This window comes from Strix uralensis, chromosome 25, assembly GCF_047716275.1.
Source record: "Strix uralensis isolate ZFMK-TIS-50842 chromosome 25, bStrUra1, whole genome shotgun sequence".
Lineage (NCBI taxonomy): Eukaryota > Metazoa > Chordata > Aves > Strigiformes > Strigidae > Strix > Strix uralensis.
Genome location: NC_133996.1, coordinates 7,398,853 through 7,421,989, shown reverse-complemented (window position 1 = coordinate 7,421,989; position 23,137 = coordinate 7,398,853). Strand labels below are relative to the sequence as shown.

The following is a 23,137-nucleotide window of genomic DNA, read 5'->3' as shown; positions in this document are numbered from 1 at the left end:
AGGAAATCACTCTGAGACAAAAGAAAAGGAAAAAACCTCACCCGTCCTCCATACTGCAACATTGGAGCTGGGAGCACGCGCCCCGTCACATGGGCCATCTCGTCCCGGACTTTGAACTGGAACTCTTGAACAAATGGATCTGCATCATAATTTGCACTTCTCACCTAGAAGAAGAGTTTTTCCATGTTACAGAAATATCTACTATAATCCATATAACAAACAAAAGACTAACAGGAACGCTGCAGAAGCGTTCTACAACTATTCTGCTTGTCACTGAAAAAGGCTCAGATTTAACTGCTCAACACTATCAACCCATTCCCAGTGAAAACAATTAATACCACGAGATATATTGGATAAGATTTCTTTCTGTTCCCTTAGTTACTCAAGTGCTCATTTGTAGTATACTCATCCAAAAGCGTTTTGTTTACTCACAAGATAGATCAAAAAGCATTCTCTTTTGGAGACAAGCAAACCCAAGACTAAACAAATTAATTCATTTTATTACTGCACGTTCATGTCTTGTGTATCTTCCAGAACAGCCTTACTTTAATTGAAAAATTCTGGCTAACTTGTCAGCTCAAAAACTGGACTGTTTCAAATAAGAGCTATCTGTTATAAGAGTATCCAACTAAAAATATTCAAGTTTTATAATATTTCAAGTCAGAAAAACCACTGATGCTTAGAGTGTCTGGATTCAGCACCAAGGAAAAAAAACACTGGAGTTATCAGGTGAAAACATTTAGTGTGTACTAAAGAAATCAGTCAAATATCTCATGTGCAAGACTGAGGTTCAGGAGACCCAGAATCATTCTTCTACCCTGTTACAGATTCTTGTATGAGTCTGGACAAGTAAGCTGCTCCAGTTTGTTTTCAGTGCCTATTAAATAGAGCGATGCTACCACCCTCAAACTGCTAACAGAAAAAAATGGGAAATTCTCAAGATCCAAGTCTTGAGTCTAGTTCATGATTTTAAAATTATTTAGCGCTGCTACAAATATAAGCATCCTATAATAACAAAAAAAGTATGGTGTTCAAATATCAACAGGAATCAAGGAAAAGTACCTAGAACAGAATCTTACTTCCATGGATACTAAAACCTAAGTCCATTTCACAGATTTGTTTAAAAACACTGAGGGCCCAATACAGCAAAACACTGAAGTGTTAGTCCTGAGTAGTTCCAGTACCTACTTGAAATTATTTGTAAAGATTATAACACAAGAGCCCATACTGCTGGACTCATGCTATTGTTGCAAGCTATTTTAAATAAATCCTGTTAAAAAAAAAAGAGTAGTTAAAATCTATTAAGTTAAAGGGCTAGAAGGAAGGAATGAAAATACTAGGATGGTCATATGAGGAGTTTTTGCATTAATGTAATCTAGTCCAGTGTCATTTAGTGAGTGGTCTCACACCAAACTGAGATTAAAGAACTAACCAATCTGCTTATTTCCTCTTGCCTATCTGGAGCAGATCTCGCTGTGGCCTTTATCATGGTCGATGTCTGATTGTCCGTCAGCTTCTTGATACACCGCTGGCCAGCTACGATGTTACAGACCTTAAGGGAAAATCAGAGGTGTTGATACACTACAGGAGCACTTGAAACAGATCCCAACGTACTGTACGTACACAAGGCTGTGCTGTCACTATAAAACACTCCCCCAATGTGTTTCAGCAACTGCATATTCTTTCTCGCAGTTTCAAACTTTAAAGCACTTTAAAATGCAGACAGTCTGTAGTGAAACATATAAACACGTAAACACGCTTGTACTGCAGAGTGCACCACCAAACATTCTGCAAAGTGATACAGCCTACCAATAACAAGCTGATGGATCAGAACAAGTTCCTTACTTCTAAAGGCAGGTAGGTGTGTTTCTGTTCTTGTCCCACTTGTAGGCAAGGAAGGTGAGGGTATTTCAGCTGGAGGTTGTATTTCTCTCTGAAATACTGTGCTACTGTTCTCTCCACAGTCTGGCCATTTTCTAACTGTAAAGGAAAGCTAAAAAGACATACATTTCAATAAAATGTACAGAAATCTTAGTTGGCAAGTATCAACATCCCCAAAATTAATAAAATACTAGGTCCTGTTACACAGTGAGTGTTAAGCTGTCACACATTTAATGCTCTAACAAAAAGCATCTTACGTTTGATGACTTGCAGGCCTTCTGGTTACGTTACAAACACGGTATTTCCTTCTCATCGTTCCACAGTGAGTCACTTCTACCTTTAGACCTGCACAAAAGTACCAAAAAACCTGATGTCATAACTACACAAAAATTAGTTCAAGAGACACAAGGTTTCATAAAATAGAACATGTTCTACTCCAACAGCTTTGATGGTCAGCGTCAAACAGCACAACAGAAATTATTTTATATTTTTCTTTCATTATAATTTCATTTCTGATTAGGTATAAATTAGGTATTATCCTCAAAAAGATATCATAATGCATAATATTTAATGTTCAGTGTCATCCAAATTTCTTGTAGCAGTTTCATTTAACAGGCACGTGACTAATCTCAGATGGCTGTTCCCACCGTATTCTTTCGTTCTCAATGTCGTATACCAGTTCAAACTACCAGTTCTAACAGAACTGAAATTAAAAGAGCAAACCCAGATTTCTACCTTACTGTTCATTTCCTCCCCCAGCTTTGTGTCCACATTCAGCCTGTAATTTCCTTTAATTTCATGGACCAAGTTTAACCTTGGATTTCGAGCAGCTGAAGATCTCGTCTAAGAGCACTCAGCCTACACCAGAGGCTCAGCAGCCTTGACTCTACCCACAATGATGACAACAATGACGGCAGCTTCAAGAGGCTGTTTCCATTAACTGTGTGCCCACGGTCTGTGCTGGGCATCGGGAACAGGCTCAGCGTCTGCTGGAAGCACCGAGCGTATCACACCAGCGCTGCACAGCATCAGCACACTGCGATGCCTTTCCCCAGCCCCACAGAAGAGAAGGCAGTTGAGAACAGCCTTGTTACCCAGGAGATTCAACCAACAGTCACAGCCTACCGGTAAAGGCTTTAAAGAAAGCAGCTGGATGACTTGTCCTGTTGAGGCACGTGTGGATTGTGGGCCACAGACTGAACACCCCACACCAAATCCGGTCCCAAAGTACCCGAGAGCAGATACCGTGTTTAGTTTAGTAGGGACACAGACATCCCAAAGAAGGATCAGCTGCGCTTCTTTGATTCCTGACAACGCTAATTGCAACATTAACATCAGTATTACTCAGAGGAAGGTATAATCAAAAATAAACTACCACTGCCCTGATACAGCATTAAGAGAAATTATAAGAAAAGAAACCATGAGGCACTGTGGCCAAGGAGAAGAGGGTTGTGAACGTACAGATAACTGGAAGCCACTCACTGCTGTGTCACCGATCTGCTGTGACACTGCAGAAGGCACCACCCTCCCACAGAGCTGCTCACAGACTGCCAACTCTTTAATGCAGGGTTTGTTTCACTACACGTGATCACAACATCTTGGCTCAAGTTCCCAGATGCTATAGTAGTAAAAATAAATATTGACAGCAAAGGTAACCTTTCGATATTGCCTAAGTAACAAAGTGTCTGAGGCATCCAAGATCAAGCAGAGACAGCTTCTCTTTCTCCAGTTACCTGTCTTCCAGAATGAAAACAGACAGGTAGATGTAAAAAGGAGGCTTGTTAGGACAACTACAAAATAATTCCTTATTTTTTTTTTCCATTAATGGCTCTTCTTTGAACACATCAGTTTATGACTATAGTTCAGACTTTTATTTTTTTGCTGTCTGGTATTTCAATACAGTCTAATCCTGGAGCAAGTAACACAAGCATTTAAGAGAAGGGCTTTGAAGAGCTGAGTTCTTTCAAGGCTTCTCTCTCTGCAAATTACACAGGAATGAAAGGACAGGGAAAAATACAAAGCAAAGTAGCATATATGGAGTGAAACTACTCAAACCAGCAGCTTATGCAATTCCTTTGGAATGGAATTTGGCCATCGGCTGCAAGTTAGCAAGTGGTACTTGTTTTTCCATAAGGCAATCAGTTATTAGAAGCCACTGCAACAGCATACTTTCAAAGAATCAATGACGTTAACTTTGAAATCAATTTTCACTTTGCCTCAATATTTAACCAGCAGAAGACCTACAGCACAATAGCACTACGGCCTCAGTGAGCCTTGCTCAGCAAAGGTCAGCCAGCCAGCTAGGCAACAGCCACTCACCTCCATCCACGCAAGAAGCAACACAATTTCTCTTTCCCTCTTGAAGCCACTGGGAACATACCTCGTTTTTAACCTTTCACTTGCGTAGAGCTGCATTGCTTCACTCAGGACTAGAACTACAGACAGGGAGTAGTGCAATTCTCCCGGCAGTTCCAGGGCCCTTCTGATGCACGCTAGCCAGGGGGCTTTCAATTAAAACAAGTCCCTTGGAATGAACTTGATTGCGTTACCTGGGACAGAACAGATACACTTCTACTCACCCTTTATCTCTTTGGTGAATTTTACCCGATGAGAATCAGTCAGAGGTCTTGGTTGTTCATCAATATTATGAATGTCAAGAACTTCACACATAAACTGAATGACAGGTTGTGCTTTGTAGAAGGCAGTGGCAGAAACTAAAAAGAGCCAAATATTAAAGTGTAAAAAAAACCCAAGTGAGAATGTTGTGAAGCAGTATATAAATGAATGCTTTTTAAAGTTCCACATAACCCTCAAGCAAACGCTGTGCAGCACACGTTTTTAAACACCGATTAGCAGGCCTTGCAACAACGTAGTACACAAAAGCCAGAGTAGGGCCCACGATGACACATCGGTCTCCAGCACAGTCATCCTGCAACTACTTCGCATTTCAGGGTTTTGAAAGGGTTTTTCCCCAGATAACATTTATTTCTAGAGAGCTGTAATGTCCCCGAGGGACATTCTCTTTCGACTCTGCATGGAGCTGCAAGCAGAGACAGGATTAATGTATCTCTACTGAAGACTTCTTAACATGAAAAGCAGATTATTCAATATGCAATGTAATTTTGTCAATAATATGATCTGCTCGATTACTGAAACAATAATTGGTAGAAACATGAGCACTATTGTGACTATACACGAATTCTGTTAGTGTAGTGGTGCGTGCAACCCTTGCTCTACCGAAATCTCTTACCCTCCCTGTGTATTAATGACACAATGACATTAAGCGACAATATGCTGTTTTCAAACAGGACAGTTGACCCGTTCCATGGAAGACCGACCACAAACAATCTGCTTGACAAAGTTATAAGCAACTGAAACAATACCTTTTAGTTGGAAAGGTGAGGTGGCACTAGGTATAGCTCAAACACAAAGCAAACTACTCCATACGTTTAAAACTTTAAATGGCAAACAGAAAATAAATACTTGACAAGCATTTTATTAGTTTTTTCAGCTCTCGTGTACCGAAACCACCACATTTCTGTGCTAATACAATGAAACATTCTTCAGACATGCGTCACTTCAGCAGGCTGCCAACTTCACATGACGCACTCCGGCCAACACCTCCGGCTGCCGGTTACTGAATGAACACACACAGCTCACGCCCCCCGCGCGCCCGCGGCTCCCCCAGCAACACAGGGAGAAGCAGATTTTGCAGAGAACCTCGCACAAGTTAAACTGCTAGGACAAAATCAAGCGATGGGATTTGAACGTAATCTTCACGGCCTCAAACCACAACGTAAAGTGATTGCCCCGTAAATCGCAGCTTAAAGTTCTAAAGTTTCTCATTCACAGAAAGAACGGAAAAAACGTCTCCTGCAAGAGTTACTATGACGCTTTCTAATGCTGGTAAGAAAAACTTGCTTCACAGAAAGTAATAGCGCAGTGCATCATAAATTGGTGTAAATTAATACTCCTGTCCTCCCTGAACTGTGTTTCTCTCAGTACATAGCATGTAGATACTAGGACTGCTTATTGCTCAGACTGGTAAGATTTTTACATTCATTTTTCAATCAATAGCTACACCAGAGTCACTGTTTGTAATTTTACAAGAACAAACCCATCTGAAGTCACATCAGTATCATCCATAATTTTGGTAAACCAGAACACACGGACTTGCAAATTTTCACTGTGAAAGCTCAGTATCACCTGCAACATTTTATTATGCTCCAAGACAGACACTAAGCACAACCTGACTGAGAGTGCTCAACCCAGTGCAAAAGAGACAGACTATTTACCTCGGGTTTATAAAGCGTTTCAAACAGCGAGAACAGAACGTGAATTAGAGAAAACTTTAGGCAGCACCTGCATCTCAAACACTGACATTTTTCAATAGGGGTTTAACATCTAAATAGAGTCGGAGTGCTTACAGCACCAAGGAGTCTGACACATGCACCAGTTGATCTCAAATGCATTCATCCGGGACTTAATAAAGTGGTGCAAAGCAGATCTGATTTTGCATAAGAAAGCCCATCTCAATTAGCCCTATTCACAAAAGTGTTGGTGATATATTTTACAGAGTTTTCTTGGAAGCATTGAACAACACCTACTGTGGACAGCTGGAGACACATCTTAAGCAATTTGCCTGTATCACTGCAGATGTACCAATACAGAAAATTAAGTAGGAAAATAAACTATGCAAGGCTTTTCCTTCCTACATAGATTTTTTTTTTAAAAATGGCAGGTAAATTTCTGTTGAAACACTGACATGATGACAAATCCAGACGAAAATACTTGGATTTCTAGGTAGCCTTTGCCGTAAAGGTCTGGTTCGAACAGGCTGAACAGGAAGCCAATGTGTGCACACCTACACTTCATTATTACAATCTCACTCTATTATCATCATTACAACTTCTACAGTAGGCTGACTGCACAGTTAATGTTGTGTTTCATAAGGGTATTGCAAGAAACAATTACTAAATCTTCAAACCAAGCAATGGAACACAAGTTTCAGGTGAAAACCCCTTGTCTATAAAGCAATTAAAGTTTGAAAGTTTTCTTATTCTGATATAAATTCTAGCAAAATACCCCAGGCTACTTTAACTCTTTATTATTTACAATATGAGTTAAGGAATTGCTGTAGAAGATGGCTTCTGGTTACTAGATCTCCCTGCACAGATGGCACCAAAAGTTATCACCACACAGAAACATGGTACCACAAACTCAAGCAAAATGACTGAATGGCAAAGTGATTATCCCAACGTACCATCAATATTGAGCATCATCTTCCACATGGCAGGCCGAACGGACTGATGGAATCCAAACCAGACCTCCCTACCCCCGCCCAAGGGGTGATCATAGCCTTCCGGAGCTGAGAAAAAGGAGCGGCCCACAGGGGTATACCTAGTGAAAAAGATGACCACAGATTTATGCCGTTGCTTTCCAAATAAAAAAAAAAAATCTATAATAAAGATTATAAACACACAGTGTTGTTATTTTTTGGAATTTTGTGCACCAGGAATCTGTGCCTAGAATCAAGGGTGAACAATATACTCTGAATGCTTCTGTTCCCATTGCAGTGTTTTTAAGATTAGACAGAATGTTTACCAGTTTTAGCAATGCACAACCACTTCCAGTTTTCACAACAAATCAAGAACTAAGTTAACTTACCCTTTCTCATCTTCCACTTCAAGAAAGTATGATCTCTATCACAGCAGATTCTGTACAACAGCACTGTATATACCAGACTGACCCTCAAAAACAGCCTTTTGCACCTTTTACGAGGGAATATTTGAATACAACATACACAGAGAATCGTAGGATGGTTTGAGTGGGAAGGGACCTTAAAGATCACTAGTTCCAACCCAGCTGCCAGGGGCAGGGACACCTTCCACTAGCCCAGGCTGCTCAAAGCCCTGTCCCACCTGGGCACAGGTATCTAGTCTCAACTGTGTATTTCACACCTGAGAAGCATGCACTGTTGATGATATATCAATGAATTAAAAAGACTCATGCTTTTAGACAGTCACTGCCATCAAGTGCATGATACTTGGCTCAACTCGAGCAGAAAACACGAAAGCAGTGCTACCGCATGCTGTAATCTCTCAGTATTTCAATAAGGCCTATTGTAAGTGTCTCCTCTTTCTTGATCTTTTCAAATACATCACCTGCTTTGGGGTTTAAATGTCTACAGAAATAAACACTTCTACATAATTAGCTCCAATCTCCCCAGTTCAGCTAACCAGCTGTGCTGCATAAGGGGAATGATCATTTTTTCTTTTCACCTGTGAAGAAACAGGGATGAAGGTCTCCCAGTGGGGATACTTCAGGTAAAGACAGACTGCAGGAAGACAGTGAACCTACTTCATGGAGGGTAGGTGTCGTAGCACCACATCGACAGCATGAACAGGGTTAGTGCTGATAGGTTTGTCTAGTTCCAGAGGCTCAGGCAAGGTTCTTCCTGTCAAAACTTCATGCAGCAAGTGCCAGCTCACCCGAGAAACAAACTTTATTGACACTTTGAAGGGACGATCTTTTCCACCTTCTCCTGGTAATGTCACATCCAAATCCACCTGGGTGGGGGTGGGAGGGGAAAAAAAGCAGCCCTTTAATCTCAAGTCAGGTAGCCTTGAGTTTCCACTCCTTCCCGTAACTGGGCCAGAGACTCAAAACCTCAGATATTTAGGACACAGCACTTCTGATAGAAGTATGTTATCAAATACACAAAATAAAGAGAACTGGGTCCTCACCAAGCAGAAGAGGATTACATAACTTTGTCATCTTGAATGAGAAAACTCTTCATTCCAGAGAAATTGTGGTTTGATTTTTTAATAGTACTTCATTTTAAGATAACGTATTACAGTCTGTAAAACTGAGTATTTACTAGATTTTGCTGTAGAAAGAGGCTACTAAGTTCCAAGGGAGGTTCTGAATGCAACTATTACACACACATTTACATACACAGGAATTAGCAGAAAATACATTAGAAGGACTTCATTTCACTACAGCTGTTATAAGATACTTCCAGTTTTTCTGAACTCAGCAATATTAGAAGTTGGGATGTTTCTTTTTCTTTCCTATGAAGCTGTTACAAGTATCCCTTTTCTCCCCGTTATCTTACCCCAGTAGTGGCCACAGGAAGCGGATTGGCTGTATAGAGGCTTCTTTTCCCATCATAAACCGGTCTGCGGTCCCCAAATATTGTCACTTTAAAATGCTGCACCATTGAGTCCACCACCTCCCTAGAAAAGTTGGTATTTACATTGAAGATATTTTCAAAGAAGTATCAGACTGGAACTGGCTCCCACACACCCTGTGTTTTGCTGAAGCAGTTTCAACAAACATATTACTCAAGTGAATTACAGAACACCCACTGGTATTCCAAAAAGGTACTGCACATAATTTAACTAAAATAACAGATAAACACTAAAGAATAAAGTCATGATGCAAATGCTCAAATACTGGAAAATACTGTTACTGAAATAATTTCAGAAAGTCCTAGAAATGACCGAGGCCTTTGTATAACATTTATTACAGAAAACAAGGACACATGTACCTTGGAAGAAACCCCCAAGCCAGGATTATGAAAAACTAGTGCAAACTCACAACTGGAAGCTACGCCAGTTCACAGAACCTGTAGTTAATTGTACTTCTACCTAGTAACGGTCTGTAGTCACCTGCTCTTCAATTAGTAAGAGTTTTGATTTCTGCCTACATTGTATATAAAAATGAGGTACCCTAACAAAAATGGCTTAGCTTTAAGTTCTTATAGAGTTTTTACAACAAAATCTAGTAAAAGCCTGATCAAATCTGCACACAATTATAGATTCTCCTAGCTTCCTTTATTATGAGTTGGTGGCAATAAAGAAGATGGTAACCTGATACAAGCACTGAAATTGCACTTGAAAAAACACCATAAAATTTTCATCTTACATAAAAAAAGGCTTCTTGACACAAGCAGTAGATATATCAGGTCCAAAGCAACTTTTGCAATGCCTCTAACTGAAACATGCCTCCAGGATCTGAATTCTTTGGGCATTCTTTGCTTTCAGTGGCACAACAACTGGATCTTACTTGATACAACGTAACTCCCTTATTCTACAGAAATTAAACACCTTTCTTAAGCATATGCAAAGTAGCATTCTTGCAAAGCAGAAGCTTACTAGTATACTCTTGCCTGACCAGGAAATGCTAGCCTACAAGTACTTCAGAAGATAAATACTGACTTCCTCTTCAAGCAAGAGGAGTAGCAGCACTTTCACCTCTCAGCTGGGACTGGGGGAAACGGAAGAGAAATTCTCCGTTTCACAGTTCTTTACGTTACTAGTATCTCAGGATCCAAGTTGTTTCATTGGCTAAAAGCACATCAATACGCTTAAGCAATTTCAAAATATCTACTTAGTACTCAACTGTGCTCCTGCACAAGCCCATCTTATCCGAAAACCCCACCCCACACCAGAACGCTGCTCCCCTGTAACGCTACGCACAGGGCTGCGCGTGCGAAAATCTATTTCCATCAGTGCCGGCTGATTGTCACACCACCTGTGACAAAAGCAGAGGGATAAAAGCTAGTGATGAAGAGTCGGAGCAGGAGGGAGAAAGCAAGAGGGTCTGTCAAACACAACTCCCGTCGTGGAGCTCCAGGCGCAGCTCTGCTGCTCACCTCGCACGCGCGGCACGCTCCCAAGCACGGCGTTATCTACCTTCTGCCTACAGCGGCAACAGGGGGAAAGAACACTGCTACAGAGGGAAGTGAAAAGGAAACAGAAGACACTCGAGATTTTAAAGCTTCTCTACAGCCAAAAGCTAATAAAGGTGCAGGTGAATTTAAAAAACCCAGCAACTATTGAGGAACTAAACCCGCTATTTATTCCAAATACAAGCATGCAGACAGGATGTTAGTCAAACTATTTCAGAATAGCCGAGTCTATGTAAATCCATGGACTTCTTAGAAATAACTATCACAGCATGCAAGAGAAAGGGAAAAATAGTTTCTAAGGGAATTTCTTCAAAGCAGGTATTTCAGTACGCTGATTTCAATTTAGACTAATGAAAGCCATTCTCCTCTCCGTAATCCACAACACACCAAAGTCATTTATTCAGCAGATATTAAACTCTTTTATTGGGCTCATTTATACAAGCTCTTGCAGTTTTTAAGTAACATCTGCCATATTTTTTACACACATGAAAGTTGGTGAAGTAGTAGTATTTTTAAATAACCAATTTCACGGTTCCCTACTTAGAAAAATCCAGTATGTATGCAAGATTTACCCTCAGCTTTCAGATTTTAAACTACAGTTTATATTAGGATTCATAATTTACATACTGTGTTGCTGTCAAATTTGAAAGCAAATTTAGTCCTTCATTTGAAAACATTTGACTATTAAAGCAACTCATTAGGTTTGCTGCCTGCGTTCAACTAGTCTTCTCCGTTTACCTTGACAAAAACCAGACAACTGCTTCTACCAGCTGGTACACAAATAAGGAAAAGCAAGACAGTGTCTTTACTGGTGGAATAGAACGTTGATGAGCTTCTGGACAGTTACACATGCATCTGAACTACACCTATACTACAACAACTAAATTTATGAATGAGAAACCTCAAAACACACTTAAAATTAACTCCAGTCTACAAAAAGCTTCTAAGAAACAACCCACCCTCACACAATCTAACAAGAGTCAAAAGCAATGGTTAGATATCAATCTGAGACTTGCAAAAGGTATGAAAAGTTGTCTCAGCTGCAAACATGCTCTTCTGGAAATCACGATTATTTAGGTAAGCAAAAATACCGACCATTTCACACAGAGTTACTTTACGAACTCAAACCAAATGCTTTTACCTCTCTCCACGTGAACTGAAACCTTCAGAAGACACAGCATTTACCTAAAGCATAACCAACTAAAGCAAGCTGTGACCAACGTCAACTTTGGTTTTGGAAGCAAGCTTGAAATTACCCTACAAAGAGGACAGACGAAAGGGACTTCTTTTTTTCTTTTTAAATCTGAAATAAAATTTAGTTGCTATTTTAAACCAACTTATTTCAAATGCACTATTTTCAAACATCTGCAGTTTCTCCCACTGCTACGGTAACAACTGACTACACAGAATCACAGTCTGGAGCAACCAGAGTTGTTACAGCTTTGTCTCCCTTTGTCTGTTGTATGGCAGTGCTTGATTAAAATAGACTAAAAATGTGGTTTTAGTCAGATTTTAAGTGACAAGATCACCCTAGAAAAGAATCAGACATACAAGCGTCTGTAAGTCAGTGCAGAGCGGTTTATATCCTCCTTGTATCCCTGCGAGCATGGCTTCACAAGCATTCGTCATTTAACAATACAGCAGTAAATTAACCTTTCATAACAGTAAGATTATATTAAATATTAATTCACAGAACTATTATATCCCAGTTTTAGCAATTTATTAGTTTCCTTTTAATTAATACTCAACATAGGCATTTATATAGCCTTCATAACTGCAGTATGCAACTAGCAGGGGGAAAGAAAAATCACCAGCCAGAATCAGGCCCTAGCTATATGTTGTTGTTTAAATGTAAAAAAACAGAGTTGCAGATGGAAGGGGGAAAAACTGCTTTTCAGCTACCCTGAACTTTAACTGATTAAACAGATTTCACAAGAGACTAACAAGTAACTCCTAAAAAAATTATTCAATGCAAAGAAGAAATACGGGAATTACAAAATGTTGTAATCTTTAAAAAGCAAAAGTGATTATAGCTCTACTGTCAGGTTTTCAATTAACTACTTCTCAGGAGGCTTCTGTGGCTCCCAAAATTTATGAGGTTTAGGACAAAATACCCAAAGACCACATATAAAAAACTGTACTAGCAATCTGTCAGGGCTGAAGAATCCAGCACTCAATATGGACTGTTTGTTGGATCACTAAATGAACAGGGATACAGAATATGAAAATATTCTCTGCATTTAACCAGCAATCTAGAAATAAAGTAGCCTAGCAAGAGATTTCACTGACCCCAATACACAGCAGACATGAAAATAAGATGAGATACAACGTCTATACAAAATGCTATAACCACAGAGAAAGGACACAGGTGGAGCTCAAATCAAGTCTGATCATTTCAAATATACTAAGCTGATTGCAGGAAATCTCTATGAACAAGGGGAAAACTAGTTTGTCTGCAGTGCTTTCATACCACTACTCCTACGGGAAGCTTTCCAGCTGAAGGCTGTCTCCTCCTGTGCCTACAGCAACGGTTTTCAGCCACTAGCTTCTGACCACAGTACCCGAGTGAATTAAATTGGGGAACCCTTCAGATTAATCAATGCTGCAGTGTATCTCAGCATCAACTCAGGATAGACACACCCATAGGAGCAGATTCCTGCTAACTCAAATGATTCAACAGCCGGTATTGCAACCAAAACAGGTAGCTGCCTACAGCTGTACCATATTTACGCTGCCCTGAAGAACAGGGGTTGCTGCCAAACAGCAGAAGTACCGTGACCAGTAATGGCTGGCCCGCTGCACAGCGTCCGCTCACAGCTGAACTGAACAGAACCTGGGAAAGGCTCTGGACCCATCTCACAGACATTCTTGAGAACTTGCACACAGGTCTCCACAGCATAATGCTCACATTTTAAGCTACACAGAGACTGTATTTACTTCAGTAGGTCCCTCTGCTGTTTAAAAATTTCAGTATCTGTCTAATTTACAAGGCAAATTTCACCATCTTACCTGTTCACCCTCCGAGGACACTTATCTGGTTTGATATCCACCTCATAGAGGTAGACATCAATCTTTGGGATTTCAACTTGGAAGCAGTTGGCCAGCAGTTTAATGGGTTTGCCCATGGTGCCATAGCCAGGACGTCTGGGCACCATGAGTAGGGGCTGTGCCCCGACGGGTCCTGCGAAAGAAAAAAATATCACAGATTAGAAGATAAGCACAACACACAAGCTGTGTTGCAAAGGTACTACTTGCTTACATTTCAGCAGTTTAAAAATACATAAGGCTCCTTGCAACTGCAGGCACACACACTTGCCCCCCATTGAGACTTACTAACGTACTCCCCTTTTCCAGTTTTAGGCAATTCCCTGAACCAACCCACAGGAGGACTGGGCAGGCACCAGAGCCCGCACACTGGAAGAAGGGAAAATGAGCTGTATGGAAGAGCACACATCAAACAGCATGCTCAGCTAGTAAATTCCAAATGAACACTTGCCCATTTCTCCTTCATGAGCCTCCACTCACATGTGCACTGTTTTCCTACTGCTGAGTTTCAGGTTCTGTGATTAGCATGAATAAAACCAGGAGACTTCCTAAACAACAACGAGAAGTGTGCTTTCCCTTGTAACACTTTATTATTGTGGAAAGCCTGTCTGCCATTAAAACACAAAAAGTTTTACGAGTCTTTTCTGAACACCTAGTAATAACAAAGTTGCCACAGAATACAAAAATATGGAAGCAGTTCTGGACCGGTGCATGTTGTTTGCGATAAACTCTTAATTTCGTTGCCATTATTAGCTTAGTCTTGGAAGACAGATTATTCTTGAACTTTGCCGGCTGAAAATGGATGGAGAGTAAAACCGTTATGTCCTGTCTAACGGCACCGATAAAGCTTATTGACCAGAAGAGGAAAGGCTCGGATTAAGACACAGGATTGTAAAACCCTTGATTGCTTATACATTAGAGAAGAATACCCACAGCTGCTCAGAGAAACCATCACAGTCTGCAGTAAGAGATGGGTATTTTGAAAGTCAGTTAAAAACACCTGTCTAGTAATGTGTTACGTGCTCATCTGGTTATCTGTTTCATTTACTTTGCATCATTTAGATGAGAATCCTCAGTTCAAGATTTGGGTTATTCATGCCTTAAAAAAACCAAACACCGTAGTACACGTAGTCCACTTTCAAGAATTTCTACTGGTATTTCCACTTAAAAATATCTCTTTCCAGTCAAGAAACAACAAAACCAACACGCTTTGTAGCCCAAGTTTTAAAAAATTACTCATCATACAAATGTCATGATTTACAGAGCATTCGATTAAGTTAGTTAAAAGTTCTCCCCTCTACTCCTACTCAGTGACGCAGATAGCAATTCCAGCCCACTCATTTTCATAGAAGAGTTAAAATGTCAAGTGCTGGTAAAAATGTTTTATTTGCCTTTTGATTAATCTCCACCATTCCTGGAAAAAAAATCTCATTATCTTGAAGGAAACCGTGTACTGAGAATAGGTGAACATCGAAGCTAAGTTCCTCTGTAACATTTGTCTGGCTCTAACCAGAAAACTACCCAAAAATTCTGAGTGGGCTTGGCTTTGAGCCGTAAGATAAAACAAAAACATAAAACAAGAAGCATCATTTAAAACACCCTCACAGACTATGCTTATGCAAAACTTGTTCCAAGCATCTGTTCTCTTCAACTTTTTCTTCATTTTAATACTGTCACATGAGTAAAAGCAGCTCTACAATTTACTCCAGATATATTTTCAGAATATAAGCATATGCAAAAAGTTACTACTAAACATTTGAGTGACATAAATGACTCAATAGCTTATTTTAATATTATGAAGACATCCATGCCATGGTTTGTATTTAGCTCATACCTGTAGGAAATGCTAACAAAACTGCTGAAGTAAAGATAACATTAAAAAGGTTGCCATAGCCTGGTCTGCCCTGTCTCCTCCCACCCCACTGGTTAAAATCATGTAAAATGTAAAAACAGTTGCCAAAATCTGTAAGCACAGAAGAAACAGTCAGCGTGGAGACAATCTTTATGAAGGTTTAGGTGAAGAAGTTGAAGCGCATGGAACAGGGAAACACAGTATGGCTGAAATCTTTGTCACCATCTCCTCTGGAAGTTGCACCAAGTTGAGCATTTTAAGCGAGCACTGAGGAGCGGAGAAGAGAGAAATCCCTTCAGGGGAATGCTATCCTGCTCTCTAGCCCTTTGCTTAAATTAACAGAATCCTAGTGATCGACTGCACCGGGGCAAAAACCTGAAACGGAGAAATGATATTCAGTTACTAATACGAGGCAGGGTGCACTTCAAAATCCTGGGTCATAACAGAAATGCTCTACCCAAAGCCAAGTATGCGAGCAGGCCTCCCAGCTCTGCTCCCTGCAAAACAGTGGTGAACAAAACAAGAAAATACCAGTTGTTAGACAAAGGCGTTCTTTAGCCTCACTCGTTCAGCCGTACCACACACGGCTCCTCAGGAAACGGCTCTTCCTGGAAGAAGTTAGAACCCAGATTTTGGCAAACAGGAATCAGGTGACCGATAAATGAATAAGCAGTGGAGTTCTACACACTATTCAGGAATAATTTTCAAAAATCTGGCTGATTTTGCTATCATTTTGTGCAATACACATGCTCCCTTGGACAAATTAACTTAAAAACACGAGTATGTTGTAATCCAACTCCGCTATCACTGTCCAAATACACTAGCACCCACTCACAATATCCTGCTTTCAAAATACACTAAATTGCCAGATTGTATGTTGTGGAAGTCTGTGTCACTGGCTTCAAACCTGTGACTCAAAACCCATTAAAACATAAATAACAAACGACGCTCTCCGAGGACAGCTACTGCTCCCGTATCATATCAATGACTCACTCAACTTCATGCCTAAGTCCTGTGTCAAGCTAATGGAAATAAACACACGAACCAAAAATACTAAAAGTAGTATTATTCTAAGTAGCACAGAATGACTATGACTGGCAGACTAATCCCTTCATGTTATTTAACCACTGTGAAAACAAAGTCATTAAAGTTTCAGAAATCTTTGCAGGCAGGCCGGCCTGACCCCGCAGCAGATGGGGAACGGTCGGACTCCCGGCGCCTCCAGACGAGCAGCAGCTCTGCACCGTTCGGGCACCCACAAGTTTTAGAGGAGAAACTTCTTCACTGCTCTGCCATTAGAGCATCAGATATGAACACATGCCCAGTACGTTCTTCAAAATCCAAGAAAAAACATAAACCAAGTCTGTTTAGCATGCCAGAATAGCACTCAATTCATAAAACCAGTTACGGAAAGTCCCCAACATTGACAGTCAAGTGATTTATAACAGAACAATGAATACAGAAACAGGAACTAAAATCGACGCTTCAGATCCTTGGAAGGCTTTTATACAGCGAGAGAGTACATTTCAAGAAGACACAAGATCCAGCACTAAATAACTTGAACCTTCTGAACGTACAGTTACTCATTAGAAAACATAAAAAGAAAAAGCTGCAGAGAAAATATTTAACTAAGCATTTAAACCAGTAATAATGCAAGGTAGAAAAAAATAATCTCTTCAGGACCTAAAGGTATATCATTTTATAAATTACCGTTCATAGCATTTGCTGAAGTCATTATTTATGAACATCCTTCAGCAACGTTGGAAGACTTTTCTTCTCACAAGTGAACGCTCAATACACAAGTAGGAGCAAAAGCCCTTACAATATATCTGCAAAACAGATACAAAACCAGCAAAGTTTCAGCTACCAACATTCCCCGCAGCGCACAAGCACCGGGCTTTGCTCCCCACCACCGCTGCCTCCTTCAGAGGTGGGTACCTCGAACCCCCGCTGTGTTTCACAGGGGATTCCCACGGGGATTTCCCACGGGCACACCGCGGCCCAAGGGCACAGGAGCACAGGCTGGTATCTGTGCCTGCCCCGCTGGGCTGGGTAACACGTCAAAGAACCGACATCCCATAACCACGGAGCTCGCTGACGAGAGATGGAAGGTATTCTGAAGAGCTTTGCTCATATTTAATCCAAGATTTCAACAAAACCCAAAAAGAGATGAAAAAAGGAACCGTCAATTTAGAGGGCTCAATGAGGGAACTAATATTTCAAAAAGTTAAAAAAATCTTTGCTAAAATGGCGTAAGTGTATTGCTTATGAAATTCTGAAGAAAAAGCTCATACCAATACTACTTCTTCAAAGAGCTAAAGTTTGCAGTAACACTAAAAATACACGTACAATTAAATTAATTTCAAGTGCGTTTATGTGGCACCTCTGCCAACAGAACCATTTGATGATTTTAGGATTTACATGATTTTAGGATTTACTCCAACAGAAAACAGCAGAAATTTGCAGTGGTCAGTATCCAGATCCACAACGTGAAAATTCCTGTTACGGTCAGATCACATTCCAGACCAGTCTGGAAGTCCCTCTGATGGTTTAAATGAGCTCTGAATCGGAATCTGTTCTTCCGTGGAATTATAGATGTTATAATAAAGATTAAACACAACAAAAATCAACTGTCATTTCTATGGCAATCCAGCCAGCAGTATAGAACACATCTGGCGCGCATCCAAAACACAGGCTTGAATCTACCTAGCAACCAAACGAAGCCCTAATCGGAATAAAGCCTGAGCAGAAAGAGCAGAAGCACAGAAACCTGCAAATACTTTCAACAAACCATTTTACGGAAAATTGAAGCCTTTGGCAGGCAAGACAGTTTTACAGCACGAGGCAAGATACTGATTTCTAGCAAGATGCTAATAGAAAATACAGATTTCCTTGCATGATCCTTTCCTTGCAGAAAGAGACATCAGTACCAAGCAAAAAATTATCCTCTCTCCTACTGTGGCTTCAGCATTGTAAAACCAAACCAGATTAACAGATGATTACCTAATAGTTTTATTTTTGTTTATAAACCAGTTCTAAATCTCTAATTGAATGGGTGACTGAACAGCCTCAAACACATGATAGAGGACTTCACCGGTAAAATACTATTTAAACTCTGGCTCAGTAACACAAGGCAGATTTGTCTAACAGATCCTATCCTCAGGCTGAGCTCCTGAAAGCTCTCCATGGAGGGGGGAGAGGATGGAGGGGAAAAAAAAAAAAAAAAGATGATTCCCTTTCAGAGGGCCCCTGGCCTCTGCTTGGACTCAGAGGCCCAGCCTGTGGAGCTCAAAGAAAATCTTATCACTACCAAAAAGTAAGTTAATTCTAGATTTAAAAAATAGATAGGAAAGATTATATTTAAATGTTAGTTTCAAGAATTGAGCTCCTTATGCCGGAAATCATGAATCCCCTGATTTCTGTAGCTGCAGCCTCGCTGGGTGGCATACATTATTTATGAGTAATGCAATCCACGTTTTCTAGACATTCCTACTTGCAATTTGGGCGCTTTTTTTTAAGGTTTCAGATAGTAAGTCATGTTAAAACTCATCAAAAGCCAACGTTTCGATGCCATGCTCAGTGACAGCCAACGGCACAAGTAAATACTAGTGCGCTGACCTGTATTATCCTAATGTCCTAATGAAGTTACAGAAAATACAGTGAAGCGTTTGGGAAGCATTTACAAGATAATTAATGCTCCTGAACCATTAAAAAATCTAATCACAAAGAACTTTAAGCTGAAAAAAGCAGCTTATACGCACATTGTAAAGTTAATACCTGACTGCTCTAAGGGAAGAGGACACGACAACCCGCACAACACAGCAGAACTCTTCCCTCGAAGGTTCCACAGACCAAACCCAGGAAGGCAAACTGACACAGTCGTTATTGTTGAGTGTAGATACACCACGTTTTGCACCAAAAGAAACCCTTATCAATACGGACTTGCATTTACGCTAAAAAAAAAAGCACTTTATAAGAAAATATGCAATTCTTAATGCACTCATCTTTATTCTCCTGGTTTCACATTTACTGTTTTGAGAACTACACAATCCCTCCCCCACACTCACTAACTTGGGGAGAGTGAAACGTGCCGCCCATCTACCTGCTAGTACAGCTCCAAATTTAAGATGCAAGCAGTTTCCCTTTTTCTAGTTTACTGCCTGAAAAATATCTGAGAGCAGAACACCAGGATCTGAGACACGGGGTCACGTTACTGAATTTAGAACCACGTTACCAGAAAGCCCCTTGCGGAATAAAATACAGCTTTAACAGTTACTAACAAAAGTACTTTAAAACATAATATGAAAGTTTACTTTATATCCTAGCAAGTTTTGTATGTGAACAAAATTAAGAGCACCAATAAATTCATGACAAATTTCATCGTTTTCAGAAAAATGCATTAGAGCACAAAGAAATGAGATACTCTGACTGAAGAACATTAAAAATGGAACTGACTTGTATCTAATTGTAAACTTTAATTAAGAGGTAAACGCTTTGCATGACAGCTCAGTTATACCGTCTGCTCTAATGAGAGAGAAAAACTACTTCAGTTATCAAGATCTCTCTGACCACTTGACAAGTCACCCTCTTGCTGCTGCTTCTCACCCCAAATTCAATACAAGCCTTGGGACCATCGCCTGAATTTCCACATTACCCACCAAGACCGCAGGGCACCAGCGCAGGCTGGCTCCCAGCTCCCGCTGCGCTTGCTACGGCGGGAGGCTGCGCTTCGGTACTGCTGAACACAGACCAGACGTGTCAAAGGGCATATAAACCACATATCTCTGCCATTGCTTTAATTTTCTACTGGAAATCAGCTCAAGAAATATCCCGACACCTTTACCACTATGGAAGTAAAGCTGTGAGGGTCAAACTATTCGTAAAGTTCATTATTGTGAGTCAAACAGCTTCCACCGCGGCTCCAGAGGAAAACTTCCATTGTAGCTCACATCACACGTGTTCTGGAGCAGAACAACCTTTGAAGGCACTTATGATTCATTCCCCTTCCCTTCTCTACCCCACCCACAAAAATATAACTTCTAATGGTCCTCCCAAATCACTGCTCTTAACACAGAAAGAGAAAAGCAAATTCTGAGCATTTTATCTGCCCGAGGTTTGTACAGAAAAGCGAACAAAAGATTCAAGATGTCTGTAGTGCTTCGTTAAAAACATACCATACTAGAGTAAAAAACCAACAATTTGTCACTTTTAACACAAGAAGCTGTGAACTTTGAAGGAACGATTTATGAAGCGTAAATGAAGACACACACAGCACTCTGGTCTGACTCAGCCGTGCCCCAGAGCACCCTCAGTTCCGTGGCAGCGCTGTTTCGATACCCCTGCCCTTTGGAAGTCGACGCTCTCCTGGCGGACGCGCGAGGCACGACGCTGAATTCGAGCTGCTGAGAGTGGCTTTTCCTTCGCTCCACCTTTTAACTGAGCATTTTACTGCTGCTCCTCAGATTATCTGATTTCACCATAACTGCACCCTGAAGAGCCAGCTGCACATCCTTCTACTTTAAACTATGTTCAAATCACGTGGACTAAAGAGCCGTATTTTCTGGATTTTGTAGGCTAAGCCTATCACACAAATAGGAAGGCACCTACAGCACCGCTTCACCTAAAACATCCTGGCACACGCCCCAACGCTTTACTCCAGGTATACTCACAACTCTATCTTTGCCTCCCCACTCTGCTTATTCTGTCCCACATTTTCCCTTCACACACAGAAAAGGAAGCACATCTCAACGTCCTTCTCCCTTTCATGACAGAACTTTAACCCTTCTTTGCTCCACCAAGGATGGTCTGTGCCCTCCTGTCCCAATACTGATGTCCGACGGCCAGAAGGTTCCCCAAAACGTTAACATCACCCTTAACACTTCCCTCATTACACGGCAGACGTGGAAAGGAACATCCATCACGCTGAACGCAGCGCTTAGCGGGCTGAGCCCATTGGGAGCAGCATCTAACAGGATGTTTTGTCAAAATCTAACACCTTGTAGCCTAACAACAGGTAAACTCATACCACAGAAAAACCAAAAGGTTTACGGGCTACTCTTGCAAATCCATTTCGTATCATGAGAGAACTAGAACTGTGCCAGGTTAGAATTGAAGTCTATTTAACACACACAGTTTATGAGCGTACCATCTGAATTCCACCAGATTGCTCAAATCCAGCATCTTCCTAAAATAGTTTCAGCTCCTCAACACCTCATTAAGCAAGGCCACTAGCCTAGGTGGCCAGTCCTCCCAGCCAAATCCGTCATTAACTCAAATCTCCACGTCTGTCACAAAGGTATCTACGCCCGAAGATACGAAAACACGTTTTGCATCGACACCTTCGGTCTCACACTCGTATTTTCACTACGTGGCACCTCTTGAAGCGACAGAAACGGGAACTCCAAGTAGGTTTTGGCGTTCCCTTTGCCACCCAGCTACGGCACGAGCTGCCGATCAGGCACTGCCCAAATCTGAACTCTCCTTCCACTCTTCTGTCAGACTTGAAGATAAATTCTTTCGATAAACTGAAGCAGAAGTTCCTCCTCCAACTCTCAAAATACATTTTAAACACAAAGTTTATAAATACTAAGCACGTGTTTCCCATATAAAAGGAACAAACGGCCGAAGGCACAAAGGTAAAGCTCTTGGGTGGGTTGGTGTGTAGCTGCACTCCCAAAGGCACGGGCAATTAGCCTGAAAATTCGAGGGTCCCGCGACCGTCTGCACAACGGCAAAACGCCTCAACTGTGCCCGGTAGAAGACGCCGGTACGAGCACTCGGCAGTAACTGCCCGCTCCGGCGGTAACGCTTCAGTTTTCGAGGCGGTATCTCAAAGACATCATCAGTTACAAGATTATGCAAGCTGGCCTACAGCCGCTGCCTGGGAAACACTAGTTATGAAATACAAAAAAAATTAATTCTCCACTATCTTCGGCACAGGAAAACGGGCGGCAGAGCAGGGCTGGGCGCCCGGCCCTCCCCGGTTACCAGAGCTATACCGGCCGGGCTCCCGCGGCTCCCCCCGACCAGTTCACCCACGAGGCGAACCCGCACGGCCCGGACCCTCCGCTCCCGCGGGCAGCTCAGCGAAGCTCCCGCCCTTCAGCACACGCTGCTCCGCCGCGGCGGGAACCGGGGCGGGGAGTTGGGGGGGGGGGGGGCGGGAAACGGGCGGTGAAGCCCCGCTCCGGCCAAGCGGCGGCGGGCGGGGGAGGGCCGGCGCCCCTTCCCCCGCGGCCGAGCCCCGGGCAGGCCGCCCCGCCGCCGCCCGCGCTCACCTGTGCTGCCGATTTCCATTCATGGAGCTGGGCGCAGCCGCTCGGGGCTGCGGGCTCCGCCGCTGAACCGGGCCCGGCGGCCGGCTCGGGGCTACGCGGGGTTCCGCGGAGCTGCGCTGGGCGGCGGCCCGCCCCGCTCCCCGCAAGCCGCGGCCCGGCGGCGCCTCCTCCTCGGCCGCCCGCAGCTCCCGTCCCCTCCGGCGGCGGTGGCGCCCGGAGCCCCCGGCGGAAGTTGCGTGGCCGCCCGCAGCCCCGGCCCGCGCTGCCGCTCTGCCCCGCCGCGCGCGCGCGCCTCCCCCCGCCCTCCCGCCCGCCGGAAGTCCCGCCCCCGCCCGCCGGGCCGCGCGTGCGCCCTTCCGGGAAGGGGCGGGCGGGGCTTCCGGGCGC

At 42.3% G+C, this 23,137-nt stretch overlaps 1 protein-coding gene across 3 annotated transcripts in view; it reads right to left on the bottom strand.

The window, feature by feature from the left end:
- Positions 1–22,912, bottom strand: part of LOC141954549 (protein argonaute-3) — a 33,288-nt gene extending 10,376 nt beyond the window's left edge. The window contains exons 1-10 of one of the 3 annotated variants that reach the window (XM_074894201.1): positions 22,751–22,912; positions 13,586–13,757; positions 8,999–9,119; positions 8,242–8,450; positions 7,145–7,281; positions 4,461–4,595; positions 2,139–2,226; positions 1,846–1,993; positions 1,433–1,552; positions 42–164 (exon numbers count right to left, since the gene is read on the bottom strand). In XM_074894201.1, coding sequence (XP_074750302.1) covers positions 42–164; positions 1,433–1,552; positions 1,846–1,993; positions 2,139–2,226; positions 4,461–4,595; positions 7,145–7,281; positions 8,242–8,450; positions 8,999–9,119; positions 13,586–13,757; positions 22,751–22,769 — 1,272 coding nt within the window. In that variant the 5' untranslated portion in view covers positions 22,770–22,912. Of the gene's footprint in view, positions 1–41; positions 165–1,432; positions 1,553–1,845; positions 1,994–2,138; positions 2,227–4,460; positions 4,596–7,144; positions 7,282–8,162; positions 8,451–8,998; positions 9,120–13,585; positions 13,758–22,750 lie in introns of those variants that run through there. The other 2 variants (XM_074894202.1, XM_074894203.1) reach the window with 2 other exon arrangements.
- Between the last annotated feature and the right edge of the window lie 225 nt (positions 22,913–23,137).